The following is a 17933-nucleotide window of genomic DNA, read 5'->3' as shown; positions in this document are numbered from 1 at the left end:
AATACAGCAGAAGTAGTACTGCTTTATTTTGATCTAATTGTGCTTGCATGAATGCTTACTAATAAAATGCATTTTTATAAATCCCCAAATCAATAAGATTGAGGGCATAAAACCATGATATTTTTAAAGCACCAGTCTCTGAGTCTCTGAACCTGAAAAGAATATTAAAGTGGAGCCATGCTAAGGTTGTTTTCTGTAATAATATTGAACCAGCAGAGCACCGACTTATTCAGATTATGGTAGATATTCCCTTTTGTGTGACTACAAATGTTTATGTTAATGTCACCTTTCAATGGAATGTGTTCTGACTTAAGCATATTTGAGTTATTGGACATTTTTCTTCCTGTGGTGCAGGAAGCCCTACATTTGTCTGTTCGTTACATTCCTTTAAGGAGAGAGGAATGGCACAGAAAAAAGAAGGGAATCAAACAATAAAGCAAAAAGGAGTTTATAATTGGAAGTGGTAAGGAAAGGTAAATATAGCAGTGAGTATAGTGTTGTTCAATTTCCCTCTAGCGAAAATTAGACTACACATCAAGGTTTTTATTGGATTATATTCTTTTTAAAAATTAAGAGTGAGAAGAGCTTAGCAAGATACAATCAGTGACTGTACATCATACTTAAAGCTAATATTCATCTGAGGTTATATACACCCTTCTCCCTCTGCCTCACCTCCATTCTTTCTTCCCGTTTCCACCTTCCTTCTACTTAGGTGCCTAAACTATTTTGGGCAAGACATTTACAGTTTCCCAGGAAACAAAAGGATTGTAAAAGCTTCTAGATTATAGAAGTTATTTCCTCTTCCTGTAAGAACATGTTTTCCTTTAATCAAGCATAACAAAATCTCTGGAGGTAATGCCTCCTAGGAAAAGACTACCTATTTTCAAGATTGAAAAGAAACGGGTCAGAGATGTGAGTGGACACACCTACACTGCCACACATGGTGTTCATGTATAGAACCCTGAGAAGAGCAAAAAGTTTGAAAGTGGGTCTCATTCTTATATTTTTTGATGAAACTATTCATTAAAAAAAAACTTACTGTGATTCTAGCTGAATGAGCCACATTTCACCTTTTAAAGAATGATGTGATCATTCCTTTTTCTAGTGTAGAAGAGCCTAAATCACTGTGTTCTTTTGGAAAAATAAGCAGTTAATTTGAATTAGGTGATGTGGGCTCTACCTCTGACTTTGCCACCTAAATGAGCGAGGCCTGAATAAAGATCATGTCCTAGGCTTCATCCCGCTCCTCTGCAGAGTGATGGGGGCTTTTGCTCTCACGGGGCTGGACCGACTCTTCCAAGAAAGCTGGGAGCACAGCCTGTCCAGTACCAGAGGTAATGTGGACTCAGCTATATTCTGTGTTTTGTAACCGTTAAATCAGCCTAAACCTGTCTGCTTCGTTGTTCATCTTTATCTCGACTAATGACCTTGTCTCCTACTTCAAAGAGATAACTGAGCATGCAACTGAATAACAAAATCACAATTCCCATCTCTACCACCTGTCACATTCTGCCTCCGGTCCCAGAGAAAGACTTAAGACTTCTGGTTCAAAAGCTACCCCTCAACGACTGCTCTTAAAACTCTTCCTTTTCACCTCATCAGTGACTTTGCCCTTTCTCTTCTGAACCTCTCTTGTGTTTTCCTAAGCATTTCCTAATCTACTGACTTCTTTCTTCCAGGATGTGAGCAAGCTCAAATCTCCTTTCATTGTAAAAGCAAAATTAAACAAGCAAATGAAGAAGTGCCTGCCACATCTGTGTCCACTGTTACTTCCTCATGCAGTATAGCCTCTTCTAAAAAAGGGAATCTATATTTTTCTTTAACGCACAATTCAATCTTCTAACATAGCTGTACATGTATTTTTGTATCAAAAGGCTATTTATAATCTTCCACATTTCTTTTGGTTTTTATGGCATTTGATATTATTGTGTTATTGATCATTCTTTTATTTCCAAAACTTTTCTTTTTGGTTGTCTGACGCACTCCGTGTTAGTTCTCATTTTTCTCTTATCATAATCCCCATCCTTTTTTTTTTTTTTTTTTTTTTTTTTGCCAGTACCTCTCCTTCTGCTCATCCCTTAGAAGCTGGTGTTTTTAAGACAGTGCTTTTCAAATCTGAATGTGCTTTATGACTCATCTGCCGGGCTGGATAAAATGCAGATTCTGACTCAGTAAGTCGTGGTGAGCTTGCAGGTCTAACAGCCTCTCAGGTGATGGTTATTCTTCTGGTTAAAGGACCACATTTTGAGCAGCAGTGCCCTCGGCAGGGAAGGACTTTTTGACATCTGCAAGCCCCAGTGGATTACAGGTGTGCTGTGTTAGCCACAGCTCAGCCTGCAGTGTGTGAGATGGTGCAGCTAGAGCCAGGCTTGAGGACTGAGAGTCACCAGGCTTATTTGTTTGTACAATGAGATGAAACATCCATGTGTGCTCAAGTATTAAAAAATGTAGGAAAACCTTGCCCCAGAATTCTAGCCATCCAATCTTATCTAGTCCCAGGTCTTGTGTTCTCACCTCTGTGCTGAAGTTTTCCATCAACTGGATATCTCATAGGCATTACATTCACCATACATATCTGGAACTTAACTTATGATACTTTTCTACATGGCTATGCCTCTTCTCTTATGCCCTATTCTTGTCGTGGCACTATTTTTCACCCAGTTACTAAAGGTATAAATATGAGGCTTATCCTAGACCATTCTCTCTGATCCTCCACGTCCAAGCAGCGGACAAGACTTTTTTTTTTTTTTTTTGGTCATTTCTCATATTGCTCCTTTCTCTCCATTTTTGGGATGTCCTGTTGCATTAACCGTTTTCTACTCTCCCTGAGGCCAGTTTTTCCCTTCCCCACTGTGAACATACTTTCTGTTAAGTTCTCCATATTGCTTCCTTTTTTTGGATAATAGTTATACTTTATTTGTATACTGGAATATTTATTCTTATCACAAACATTCAACCATTCTGCTTGAATATAAGCAGCATAATGTGTTGTAGAAAAATAATAAATTTCCCCTTTCTCTTGAGAAAAATCAAGATAATGATCTCAAGTTGTGCATTTTTCTACAAATATTAGGATTGAAAAAATAAGAAAAAGGGGGTAAAAATAAAAATAATGCTAAACACTGAAAATTAGAAGAGTCAACCATGATATCTACTATTTAGAATAAGCTGATGTTTAGAAACATTTGAAAAAGTTTTGGAGATTTTCAGAGGTCTTAAGTTTTCTTCAGTGTTTGCAGTAACTTTAACTAACCTGCAAAATTATCAAAGTGTTCCCTTTTTTCTATATAATAATTTGGAAATGATTCATATTATAAAAAAGATATACAACCCCAATTTTAAAAATTAATGTTTGAAAAACAATTAATTTTGGCAAAAAGTAAAAGGTGGTATAGTTGAAACATTTTGAGAAACATTTTAAAATGGAAACTTCTTGGGACTTCCCTGGTGGTCCAGTCGTTAGGGCTCGGTGCTTTCACTGCTGTGGCCCCGGGTTCAATCCCTGGTTGGGGAACTAAGATCCCACCAGCTGCGTGGTGTGGCAAAAAAATAAAATAAAATGGAAACTTCCCTTTATTCTGGAAAATTATATAAAAAATATGACCTACATCCCCTCCAGCCTTGTCTGTCATCCCGCGCCTGACATATAATGTAGCTTCCAGTCACACTGAACCAGCTGTGGTTCCTACATTTTTTTTTTTTTTTTTGCGATACGCGGGCCTCTCACTGCTGTGGCCTCTCCCGTTGCGGAGCACAGGCTCCGGACGCGCAGGCTCAGCGGCCACGGCTCACGGGCCCAGCCGCTCCGCGGCATGTGGGATCCTCCCGGACCGGGGCACGAACCCGTGTCCCCTGCATCGGCAGGCGGACTCTCAACCACTGCGCCACCAGGGAAGCCCGGTTCCTACATTTTTAATGCTGGTTTGTGCATACATCTTTGCACAGGCAGTTGATTCTGCCCAGATCACCTTTGCTTCTCACTTTGACAATTCAATTCAAGGACCACATCTTTTGAAAAGTTGTCCTGCCTCCACGCTGCACCCCCCCCACTAACAATTATGTGCCCTCTTGTGCGCTTAGTGAATCCTATGTTCTCATTAAAGCAGTTCTCTCTCTCTCTCTCTCTCTCTCTCTCACACACACACACACACACACACACACACACGTATTATCACTTTCCTGTGTATCTCTCGTCTAGACAAGTGCTCTCCAAACTTCTATAATTGCCCACTCCGAAACTTCAAAAATATCCAAACATGCACTTCCAATAAATGTATACATTATTATGTATATGCTTGCATGTATACGTATTGATAAATATGTTCCTTGACAATATTTTACTCATATATATGCATATTACTAGTAATCTATATATCAAATTTGCCTGAGGCTTATTTTATTTTTATCAATTTTTATTTTTTAAAACATAGTGATTCAATATTTTTATAGATTGTACTTCATTTGTAGTTATTATCAAATATTGGCTCTATTCCCTGTGCTGTACATTACACCCTTGTATCTTATCCATATTACTTCTTTAGTGATATTTCTGAGACACAGTCTGATCATGCTCCTTTCCTACTTGCAATAATTCCCTTTGGCTTCACTTGAAAGACTGAGTTCCATAACGGTGAACGTAAAATATGAGCTGGAGCCTCTGGACCTCCCTTCGCATGCACTTCCAAAAAGCCAAACATGCGACTTCCATTTGCAACTTAGTGGCCAGAACTTGGCCACATGGACACTCAAAGCTAAGAGTGAAACTGAGAAATCTTTAACTTCTTGGAAATGCCTTTAAAGATAAGCCTCTTCTTCTTTTCTGATAGCTGGAAAGCAGCTATGATTTCTGAAATCAGAGCATCTATCTTGGATCTCAAGGAAGAAATCCTACGTTAAGAATGACAAAACAAGAAGATAGAAAGATCAGTGAACTCCCATTCCAGATGTGGTCTGGTTGCTTCCATGGTTTTTCTTTTCCTTTTTTTTTGAAAGAAAAACAAATCTTTCTTAAACCAATATTATTGTGCACTTTCTGTCAGTCACAAATGAACCTAATCTGAACTAACACAGCTATAAAGGGCTAGTCTGTTTATCCCTTGTTTATTCTCCTGCCACTCAACATCTTTCACATCTACCACTACAATGGATTTTCGAAAAAAAAATAGCTTCTTTGAATAAAGGCTACTGATATTAGGTGAAGTGAGAAATTAGAGCTGTAATCCTAAGTACATATTTTCTCTTAAGGAGTGATTAGTGCGTTTCTGACTGTGTTCGTTTAAAAAAAAAAATGTATTCCATAGATGGATACAGCTTTACCCATTACATTTTTAAAGTAGCATGTTAAGTACAATCACTCAGTGTATAGAAAAGCCACCCAGCCCTTCAAAGACAGAGCTGAGATCTGACCCTGAGTCGTCTTTCTCTAAATTCCTTCTTGTTTTCACATGTGCACACAAGTGCATGCACAGAGAAGACTGAGGCAAGAAAAGTTAGTTTAGAAACCACCTAAAATAAACTAGCTCTTTCCTGTAGAGGTATAAATCTCATCTTCTTTTACTACTGTATTTTTGAGCTTGAATTTTCATATGTTCCAGGAATTTGAATTTTTTTCATACTGATTAAGATTTTCCGATGTAATTTTTGCTGTAAGTTGACGTATATAACCGTACAAAAGCACACAAAGAATGTCATACACTTTGGCCTTTTGAAGTAGAGCAAAATTTTAAGTTTACATATTATTATTTAGGGGGAGATAGTTAGACTACACATAAAACCTAATTCTCTATATAATCTCAGTAGGCACCAACTGAGGTCTGCAGTAGATTCTGTGTCTTTGATGATACGTACCGTATTTAAGATTTGTAGGAAGAAAGAGATAAGCCCAATTTCAGGAATTTAAAAGGAGAAAAAAAGATTTCATAATCTTTTAAAGGGTTTTAAAGTTTTTAGAAAGAAGCAACATGAGGCAGAAGGGAGATTTCTAATGGTTTTATCCATATAATCCTCTGCTACCTCTATTCTTCCCAATAAATAAAACAAGAGGCAAGAGAAAAACACGGAAGGTGCATTTCTTCTTACTAGGCAGTACTATACAAAGTTGGGTCCCTTAGTGTTTTAATAGACTAAAGGTAATTCTCTTCTTAAATAGGAGCAATTTAAGAACTGGTGGAAAATATCATTTAATGTATATTAGTGTTTTATTATTTTATAATAAGAAAGGAATTTATAGAGATAGATTGCTTTTAAGTTTTTCATTACGATTTTATCATGTGTCATTCTTCTTTCCCTTGTCAGGAATGTAATTGTTTATAAAACTATGAAAAGTCATAACTCTCTCCTTTTCTTGGATTTTTGTTTTATTTGATCTACTAATAATTAAGTTTCAGTACTCAGACTTCGGATACACATTTAAATGATACAAATTAAAAAAATATATGTATAGTGATATCAACAGAACTAGTGAATACAAAGTAGCTTATGTGAATATTCTCTTCCCTCATAAGCAAGTGATAACAATGAAATATTTTGTTTAGAGAAAACTATTATTGGAATAAATATTTGCGGATGTTTTCTAACACGCTACAATAGTCATATAGATTTTCCCCAGGAAGTTAGTTCTAAAACAACATAAAGCATGAATTTATTAGACAGGAAAACTTGGGGGGCCCATGATTGAGATGTTACTATCAAGTTTGCCGTATCCTCCATTTCACATGGAGACTGGCCCGTTGTCTTTTCTAAGGATGCTTTTTCTGTCTGAAACACTCTTCCCTCTTTCTTGCCCACTCACATTCGATCAACTGTTCACGGTCCATTTAAATTCTCTGCCTCTTTATAAAAATTTTATACTCCTCTGCATTCCAAAAAAGATATTTTCTTTTCCCAGTATTTATAATTGTTACTATTTTGGGTAGTTGTTCATGATTACATTTTCAACAATTGCCAGCAAAAAAGAAATTGTCAATCAACCACCCTTTATAGAGTCTCTTGGGCTTAAAACATTAAATGTATGTAAGTAAAGAGATTAAAGGCAAAAATAAATATTCTGTGATATCAATGGTTCTCAGTTTATCTAGGGAATTGGAAACGTGTCAGCGATTCTGATCCCAGAACTGTGAGAGGTGCCATAATAGAAATTCAAACATTATGCATTGAGAATATGCATTATTTATTTGATTATTATTTAGAATGGTCGTTTAATTATGTCTTCTTTTTTCACTGCAGAGATCTTACAAAAAGTAGATAATTAAAAATTATATGTTGCTTTAAAATATATTTTATATACGTATATATGTATTTTATATATACATGAAATAGTTATTTGCTACAACCATTTTTATATTAAGTGCTATTCCCTTTTTCCAATGTTTAAAAGAAGAAGCTATCATGACATGGAAGCTCAGTACTGCTTCATTTTGTAGAGGTGGGGATAGATCCCAGATAGGAACAAGTGAGACATAAGTAAGTAGTGAGGAAATGGAAAAACGTAGAAGAATATTTTCTGTGAAAGAAAAGAGAGATAAGAGGCAAGTGGGTAAATATATTACCACAGACAAATAAAATTGGGAATAAAGAGAAAAAACAAAGCACCAAATCTCTCACTAATTTTCCTCCTAAATGCTAGAAGGAAAGAAAGACAGCATAGTATTTTTATTTATGCCTAGAATTATTTATTTGAAATTGTAAATCTGCTTTGGGGGGGTGGGGAGAAGTGTTTCATTTCAGAAATGAGTGAGCCCTGTCAGTGTGCAAGACACTCTTTTAAGCCCTGGTGATAGAACTAGAAATATGTTACTGTCGCTGCCCTCCAGGGCTTCACGGTTTGAACTAGAGGCAGTATTCAGGCCATTACCACAGCCCTGGGACATATGCAATAATAAAGGTACTGTATTCCTGGAAGCACAGAGGAGGTATCCTCACCTAGACTTGGGGGAGCTCAGAGAAGGATTCTTCAAGAAGGTAAAGTGAGTTGAGTAGAAATTAGCCAGACAGATAGAATGCATATGGTCCTCCCAGGCATTTGATGGATGGTATTTGAGTGGTTGTTTCATCAACGTTCACATCATTTATCTTCCCCCAATTCCCCACCTTAAGTATTGTATGGCCAGTATGAACCAAACCAAAGCAAAACAAACCAAAGCAAAACAAAACCAAACAGCAAGATAAACATCGTTTTCTGATGATTTGCTGACACCTTACTGCCAATTAATAATCATTCCTACTTTCTTTTCTATTAATAGCATTTTACTTGTTACTCTATTTTCTTTCAATCAGTTTTTTTGTTTTATGTGGACCATTTTTTTAAAGTCTTTATTGAATTTGTTACAATATTGCTTCTGTTTTATGTTTGGGTTTTCTGGTCGTGAGGCATGTGGGATCTTAACTCTCCGACCAAGGATCGAACCTGCACTCCCTGCATTGGAAGGTGAAGTCTCAACCACTGGACCGCCAGGGAAGTCCCAATCAGTTTTTATTTTAATGGTAACATTACTCTCAGCTTTTTGTACATATCCCTGAACTCCTGAATTGAAGAATATCCAGACCTTATGTCAGTACTAACTGTTGAGATCCTTTCTACAACAACTATAAATTTAACTTTAAAAAGGAATTTGAACTTTTTCATTTATCTTACTTTGAAAACAAAAGAAAGTCAACAGAGTCTAAATCATAGAAAAATAAACTGTAAATGATATTATCTCCAAGATTTTGTTTTTTAAAAAATAGTTTCATGAAATTATGAAAGTCATTGAACAGTGATGTTGGTAGAGGCAGCTGTGATTTGAAATTTATTGATGGAAGCCTAGTGGCTTCTGGGAACTTTATGTACTTACAGAAAAAGATGTCACTAAAGTTTCCTAATGCTTTTAGGATTAAATTATCTTAAACGGTGTCAACAGATAAATGATTGCTTTACTTCTAGGTCATGACTCCAAACAATGAAACTATACAACTATAGTCTAAGTATCATAAAAAGTAGCAACCTTTACACCATGCATTCTCAAGAGGGGTGTTATCACCCCAAGGAGGTTGGGTGAGAGTTTTATCTTGGGGGTGAAAAATCTTATTCTTCTTACATATAAAGCACAAATCTATCTCTATCTCTATGTATCTATGGCTATATACTACACATGAGCAAATATACAATGTACTGTGATATTACAATTTCATGCAGGCAATTAGAAAAAAAAAGTCTAAAAATATCTTTAAAGGGCTCCTTAGGAGGCAATGATGGGGAAAATAAGTTGAGAAATAATGCATTATACAATAGAAATCTCAATTTCTCATGGTGATAAGGAGAAGCAAATCTATCACTTTTCCACTGGGAGCTGCCAATTTATGTCTGTTTTACAACTTCTCAGAGCCGGTAACATCTTCTGAGGCAATTTATTTGATCTTATAGCCTTTATGGTATCTTGAACACAAGATTCCCTTTCCACTCCAAGTAATAACACAGGTTGAAATAAAATTCAAATCTAGAGTTATAGACAGATAAACAGAGATGACAGGTAGGTAGGTGTCATCTCAGTGCGGATCTGTTGTTTTATCAAGCATCTACTCCACGCATGACATTGAATTAAATATTATGGCAGTAAAACAAGATCAGAAACAATCCTATCCTCATGGGAGTTACAATCAAGAAGGAGAGACAAGACTTGCATGAAAATCTAAAACACACATTTGAAGGTGATGTCACGTCCCCCCCCTACGGTGGCATATTATAGAAAGTTGAGATTCTGCTTCTCCAGCACATTGCACACTGCCTGGAAATGCAGTCATTGCTCCATAGACTTTTATAAAGTTACAAAGAGATTCAGGTAGACTGCTACAGGCACCCTGCAACTGGAGTATACAAGCTTCATGCATGGAGCAACCACATGGAAAATATTATCAATTCAAACTGTGTCTCAAATAAAAAACACACTCTCCACAAGCGGGATGGTCATTTTAAGTGAAGAAGCAAGCATGAAAAAAAAGGGAAAAAATACAGAAACAAATATTTGGGGAGAGGGAGCACATGTGCCCAAAGGAAGTTTCCTATGTCCAGGAGAAAACAGAATGACATTTTGTTTTTTATTCATTAAAATTATTTGATAAACATTTTCCTTTTCAGGTAAAAAGGTCCTTATTGCTGGAAATTTTAACGTTTACAGGATGACTACCTGTTATAGATTTTTTTTTTTAATATTTATTTATTTAGGCTGCAACGGGTCTTAGTTGCGGCACGCGGGCTTCTTAGTTGCGGCATGTGGGATCTAGCTCCCAGACCAGGGATCGAACCCAGGCCCTGTGCATTGGGAGCGCAGAGTCTTACCCACTGGACCACGAGGCAAGTCCCTGTTATAGATATTTTTGAGAGATTTTCAAATTTAGGTACAATATTGGATGGACTAGTTACCTCCAATGTAAGCCCAACCAACCTATATTGGCAATGTTTGTAAAGTAGTATCAGAAATGTCTCAGGGTCTATAAATCCTAATTGGTTATTTTTGTCAGTGTGTAAATTTTGCATGCACTCCTAGAGAATGCTTCATCGTTTGCATTGGAAGTTATTCCATGCAATAAACTATCTCAGAGGATGTTAATAACCTTTCCACTTTATGCTATTCTTAATTGTACCACTGAGGTTACTGCTTCTGTGCATCAAATTGTCTGAGAGGTACTGGCAATACTTCCTCCTAAAAATATCTCTAGTATGGAGATTCTGAAAGAATTTCAGAAATACACTGTAACGGAGCTGCTTTTTTTATTTTATTTTATTTTATTTTTTGCTATTGCTTCCTCTTCTGACAATATCTGAGGATTTCAAACTCTGTTTCTTAAAATGTGTGTGGTTGCCATGCAGTTGTTTGAATAGCTTCATTTTCTGGGATGAAAGAGCTCATTCTATTCACACACTCTGTTTGTTACTAAACAGTTGGTCCTGTCTTAGAATGCCTGCCTTCACTCCAGAACCAGTTCTCGAAGCTAACTCGCTTATCTCTCTTCTTGATGCATTTTTCCAACAAGACAAAGCTACAGCTTTCTTCTAGTGGAGAAAGACAAACCACCCATGTTTCAGAATGGACATCTGCATACACAGGAGTTCATTTTCAATAAATACAGTTAATCCAAGTATAACGCTAATCATTTGGCGAAGAGTTTAAGAGACAGGTTTGGTGGGAAAATCAAGGAGGATTCATCCAATATGCTTCATGTAGTAAGTAAAAGTTAAAGATGCATCTTCTCCAAAATAATTCCCTAAAAGTCTCCTGAGAAAACTTAAGTTTTTAATCATCCGTGACTGTGGACTAGTTTATGAGATTAGTTGAAATTAGAGCATTCAAAGGCTCTATAGAAAAGGGATAGATATATGCTATTGATAAGAGCAAGTCCTTGGGATCGACAGTATAAAATTATGATAAATCTATGACTTTGTCACTTATTTATGACCAGTCGCACCTCCACAGTTTAGCTCAGGACTCTCTCTGAGTACGTCTCTGTGCCCTGCTCTAAATATTCTACCTTCATCTCATATAAATATTTTTTCTGTTTCTTGTTCTTTGCACACAGTGTGATCACCTTTGTAACAGTTTAACTGTTCAGTCTACAGTTCAAGCATTGTCTCTGTGTTCTCAGCTGACAGCAGGATACCCAGATCTACTGCTACCATCTCAAACTCAAAACCAAGTTCACTGTCCCCTTTTCTTCCAACAATCCAAATCCTCTACCTGATTTTCTTTCTTTAAAGAGATCATATTTTGATGAAAAATTCAAACATGATCTCCAAACTCTAAAACAAGCAGATTGTCCTTTTCTTCTAGTAGTCTTGTCATTGTTGTCTGTTTACATAGTTTTTTACTATTACTGATGATTATTAGCAATCTTATGATTAATTGTAATTTTGAGGTAAACTCTACCTCTGAAAGAAAGGGATTTATAGAGATATTTTGAGCCCAGTTACCAGACCATTCCTATAATGATAACTATCCAGTTATAATTAAATGATTTGCTTCTAAATTTCATCCATATTCCATTATGAAAGGAAGCTGCAACTGCACATTTCGGCTGGTTTATTATTGTAGTCAGCTCAATAGTTGTTGCTAGCAGAATATGATTTTAAACCATAAATTGGAAATCTTTCAACTGAATTTGACCATCACCATTCCCTTAGCACATGATAGGCTTGTATCATTCCTATTGCATAGAATATTTTCTTTATATCTCATTTCTGCCCATTGAACAAGCATCTTATAAGATCCAGCACAAGTACCAACCCTCTGGGGAACTTCCCTATTTCACATTGCCTAAAACATTGCTGTTTCTGTTTGTCTTTTGTCACTGGACCTTTGTATTTTCTTTCCTGCTAGACTCTAAGTTCCATGATGAGAAAGGGGATAATTTCCCAATCATCCCTAGCCAAACTGTACCTAGCACAAACATGTGTGCACAGAATGTGATGAGGAAATCTTGTTGAATTGCTTAACATTACACGTTAAACACATATTTGGTGACTGACTTGCCTCAGTACATAGTTGTGTGATCAAGGGAGAGAAAAATTACATACAAGAGGAAATATTTAAAAGCTGTTTCCTGAATCTGCAGAGCAAACTGCTTGAGGCATTGACTAGAGAACTGGGCCACGATCCTTCTACACTTAGGAAAGCATATGATTATTTATAGATACAAAGGGAAGAAGCATATATTACGTATAGCATAATTTAAAAACACTATGTAGAATCCTGCTACAGTACCTACATACAAGAAATCATCATAATAATGACTTTATCCCCTGAAGTACATTTTCTTCAAAATCTTACATAAGAAAATAGACCCAACATTAAAAAGAATTTTCCCCATCCTCCAAAACGTACCAAAAGCAAAAAATAAGAAATTCTATGCCAAAATGTTTTTCTTAGGCTTTGAAGTAAATCAAGAAAACATTTTGTTTGTGATTATCATAAAGTATGAAATTCATACATTCAGTGTTTTGACACAATATACCATAATTTATTCAAATAGCAAGTCTGTGTTGGTATCAAACTATAAAGATGAAAAACAAAATTGTATGTTGTGAAAATAATTAATTTAGATGAAATATTTTTGGCAGTTCTCCTGTTTTTGGAATTTGTTCTGTAAGCTCTTCATAATCATCACTTATTTACATTTCAAAGAAAGCTGAACACTGGTGTTTTGTTCTTTATTTTATTAGTATGAGAAGTAGAATCCAAAAGCCATAGGAAAATTTTTTCAAAAAACAGCAATATCTGAGCAAAATGTGAAAATTTTAAAAACTTCACTACTAGGAAAGGTAGATTTTTTATGTCTGTGTCTGACTTGTATTTATTAAAAGAATTCACCTCTTTAATAAGTTCCCTTTAAATATTACATTTCTAATACCTGATGTATTCTGATAATGAATACTCCTAATTATAGTATAGCAGTAAATGTTTTTGTTTTGCTGTTTTTGCCTTAATAAAACTCATTTACTGGGGTTTCCCTTGTGGCGCAGTGGTTAAGAATCTGCCTGCCAATGTAGGGGACACAGGTTCGAGCCCTGGTCCAGGAAGATCCCACATGCCGCGGTGCAACTAAGCCCATGCGCCACAAGTACTGAGCCTGTGTGCCACAACTACTGAAGCCCACGCGCCTAGAGCCCGAGCTCTGCAACAAGAGAAGCCACCGCAATGAGAAGCTTGCATACTACAATGAAGGGTAGCCCCTGCTCGCCTCAACTAGAGAAAGCCCACGCGCAGCAACGAAGACCCAATGCAGCCAAAAATAAATTAATTAATTAATTAAAAAAAATAAAGTGGTACTGACTTGTAGAATCTCTGTGGGGAGAGAAGCTTCCTAATTAAAAAAAAAAAAAACTCATTTACTAAAATGTAGAAATTATGCCAAGATAGAAACTAAAATATTATCTGTGGACTTGCAATAATAGTCTACGAAAGCACTATAAATTTTTATAGTAATGTTGCACTGATCAAATTTTGTACTAGTAATAGCAACAGGAACTCTCATATATTACTGATAGGAGTTTAACTAGGTAAAACTACCTTAGAAAACTTGCAGTATCTACTAAAGCTAACCATACTCATATCCACCCTATATTCTAGCAATTCCTCTGCCTAGTGAAACTCTTGGACCCAACTCATATAGTCCCCAAAATGCACGTATTCACATGTATTCACCAAAAAAAGGCATGATCAAGGAGGTTCATAGCAGCACTAGCCAAAACCTAAAAAAATACCCAAATATTCCTCAGTAGGACAATGGGTAGATTGTGATGTCTTCATATAATGGAATACCATACAGAAATGAGAATAAACAAGCTACTGCTACATGCTATAACACAGATAAATCACATATGTTTCATAAAAATAAAGCAGACTCAAATAAGTATATAAAGTTCAAAAGCAGGAAAAAGTTTTATTGTCCCATAAGTCAGGATAGAGATGATTTTGCAGCAAAGTAGTGCTTGGGAAAAGATATGGTGGTAAGAGGGGGCATGGTGAATGCTCGTGTGATGCTGACAATTCTACTTCTTTGATCCGTGGTCTCTTGACATGGTGTTACCTTTGTGCCACTTTATTTGGAACTCTGTTGTTTGCACATTTTTCTTTGTGCATTTATATCTCAATAAAAATTTTTAAAACCTTAAACCTATGGAAAAAAAACGCTTCTACTAGTATGTTATTTAATTAAAACTTCATATATGGTTTCTGGTTGTTGTTCTTACTTCCAAATTTCCCTGGAAATAATATTTTTCAATTAAAAAGATATATTTATAAATTTAAACAAAATACTTTTTTGACTTTAGTTTTTCCTTTACATGTTTCCTTTTTTGCTCAATACCTCACGAATAGGCTTAGCGAACAAAAAAATGGTCTCCATAAAGAAACTGTATTTTGCAAGATATTTCCAGTAGAGGGAGCTTCACTTTCTAAAGGAAATTTCTATAGAAAATTTTCCTTCAAGGACCATCACTAAAAAATAAAAATACTTAATTTTTTTATGTATGATTAAAGTTCTTCATAGAGTGATGAGCTACTCTCATCTAAGACCAGTCTAAGATAGAGAAAACTTTTTTTCGATTTGTGAACGAAAAAAGAAAAACTTGATGAAGAATATATGTATCACCAAAACTTCTATATTGGGTATGTCTTTTTCAAGTGATTACATTTTTAGACTATTCATAAAAAGCATTTTAAACTAAATTATTTAATATTAATGAAGATAAATTCTAAGAATATATCATAACAAATATTATGGTGATTTGCATTATATAAATTTGACCTCATCGATCAAAATATTTTAGTTATTAACATTAAATTTCCTAAACCTAAGTATCTATCAACTAAGCTCTTCTGATTTCTTTGAAAAAAATAAATATGTGTATTATCTAAGATATTAAGAAATAATTATGGTAAAATAATTTATCTTATGACATGAATTTTGTACTCCTTTCCATACAATTTACATAAATGTAAAAGCTCTACATTCTTTGCTTTGGTCACTACGTATGAAACTTGTAACAATTGTAAAGTTACAAAAATTTACTGTCATTAAAATATTTTTCACTGAAAATATTCTGATTTACAATGGTTTCAACACCTCACTTCAGAAAAAATCGATAATTTCAGAAATATAATAACCTTCACAACTAGTTCCTGTTACTAAAGGTAGTTATGGGATATGCTATGTTTTTCTAATGTGCCTAACGATAAAAACTTGACATAGCAACCCAGAAAAGAATATTTACATACTTCAAATGGAAACCATTATACAAATAACTTAGTTACTCTCATTATTTGATTTCAATCTTCTTGAAAGTCTTGTGAGCCAAAAAATGGAAATTTTAAGGTAATTATAATAGTAAAGTAAAATTTATATTGTTGGTTCAAAAATCCATGAGCAGTATCTTGCTTATACATTGTTTGATGAAGAATGGGGGTTAAATTACTTGATCTGTGTTTAGTCTCTCTTCTCTTTTAATTAAAAAGAAAAAAAAAGAAAGCCTACCAAATATGACTGGATATGATAAGAAAATGACACATCATAGAACAATTTTACCATTCAATAGGTTTCTTATTACTTTCTCCAAAATAATTATTCTTGGCATAGAACATATCTGGTGATTTATTTATTATTTTGCCTCCATGAACCAGGCTCTTTAGAAAATAGTACTTGCAAGACCTTTATTATTCTATTCATTTGAACTTAACCTCTAGATATATCAACAATGTTCAGAATATCTCTGATCACTAAATGTTTATGCTCTAGATTTTTTTTTGTCTTTTAAAAAGTAAGTAATGTTCCATTTCTAATTACTAAATGTTTTGTAACTTTCACAAAAGAGAGTAACACCCAGAATTTATAATTCACTTAGAAAAAAGAAACACTTAAAGCAATTTGAGAAGGAAGACCTAGGCTTTGGAAATATTTTTTTGCTAGGGTAACCTCAGCTGCAAATAATATAAGATGCCAGTTACTAAAATACATTAATTAGTGAAAACAGAGCAAAGTTATATGTTGTAGAGGTCTCAAGAGATAGACTGCTAGATACCTTTAGATAGAAAACAATACGATTTAAGGGACACTTTCAACAAGTCAACTTCGAGTTGCATTCTTGATTTCATCCATGACAAGTAGTTGCAAGGCTTGAATGAGTTCTCCAACTGTTAAATACAAGTGGACTCACCTGAGTAGCAGTGCTGCTTCCCAGAAGTAAAATCCCGAAACTAATGTCCGAAAGTGTCTCACGTAGGCCATGATACGGAGGGAAAGATTCACGACTCTGAAATGAGTCTTAGCCAAGGCATGGGGAAGGAGAAAGCCGGGAATGAGAGTGTGCAGTCTAACTGCGTGTGGTGTTGGTGGAGAGCAACGCCTGGAAAGCTTCAGCACCTGAGACAGCTCCCCGCGATCCGCGGAGACCCTCTCTTTCAAACACTTGAAATTCCCTTTCGACCCCTTCTCTGAGCAGGAGCTGAAGGGAGATTCACAGGATTACACATGTGCAGGTGATTTATACAGTGACAGCGGAATAACGGATGAGATGAGAAGTCTGAGGTGCCTAGGTTCTGGGCAGCAGTTCACGGGAGCTCTAGCGGCAAAAGAAGAATGCTAGTCCTTTCCTGACTCAGACCCACGACTGGAGAAAGAGCAACAGCGGGAGCAAGGATGCGTCTGCACCTGCTCCAAGCGCCGCCCGCCCGAATCCCACTGTCCACCTTTGGGTAAACCCCGGGCCACTAGCGTGGCAGAGGGAAGCGGGGGCGGGGCCAGACGACACGGTCTTGCCAGCCAATCACAACCGCACAGCGGGGCAGAGTGACAGGCCACTCATGACGGTAGGCGGTGCTTAGCTAGCCAGGCTTTTAAAAAAAAAAGAAAAAGAAAGAAAAAAAAGGCGTTGAGTAACTGGTGCAGAGCCTAAACCGCAACTGGAAGGAACTGGGGGAGGGGAAGCCTCTGCGCTAAGAACTGGGGGAGTCAGCAGCATTTATGGATTAGGTAGCAGAATCGCGCTAGAGGGACCCTCCATTGTTCCCTTCCGGGAGAAGGCGCAATTTAGTAATAAAAGGTCTTTTCGGATGTGACCCTGTCTCTTTGACCTTACATCAAAATGCAAGAGTCAATAGTAAACCCAGACCCTTGGAGAGGTCTAGGGAAGAGCAGAGAATGTGGTGCTGAAAACCAGCGGAAGAGGAGAATCAGCTGCTTCTAGAATCGTCTCACAACCCTGGCCGGCTTCTGGCCGGGAAACGTTGTTGACTAGAGTCAATTGAGTTTCCTTCAGTGACAATACGGGTTCTAAAAAGATGAAGGTGGGAAATCTAAAGAGGTGGCTTCTGAGGGGACAACGCTACACACACACCCGTTTTTTCTTAGGCGTTTTCCATATCTTAACATTAAGCTCCAGGGAGAACGACAACTAGGTCATATGGTTC

General features: G+C 36.3%; 1 protein-coding gene across 3 annotated transcripts in view; it reads right to left on the bottom strand.

Moving 5' to 3' along the window:
* Nucleotides 1–17211, bottom strand: part of GLRA3 (glycine receptor alpha 3) — a 158557-nt gene extending 141346 nt beyond the window's left edge. For all 3 annotated transcript variants that reach the window (XM_030879257.2, XM_030879258.2, XM_060300055.1), the window contains exon 1: nucleotides 16682–17211. In XM_030879257.2, the coding sequence (XP_030735117.1) occupies nucleotides 16682–16752 (71 nt within the window). In that variant the 5' untranslated portion in view covers nucleotides 16753–17211. The remainder of the gene's footprint in view (nucleotides 1–16681) is intronic.
* Between the last annotated feature and the right edge of the window lie 722 nt (nucleotides 17212–17933).

Source organism: Globicephala melas, chromosome 6 (genome assembly GCF_963455315.2).
Source record: "Globicephala melas chromosome 6, mGloMel1.2, whole genome shotgun sequence".
In the NCBI taxonomy this organism is placed as follows: Eukaryota; Metazoa; Chordata; class Mammalia; order Artiodactyla; family Delphinidae; genus Globicephala; species Globicephala melas.
This window is presented reverse-complemented; position numbering and strand designations above follow the sequence as displayed.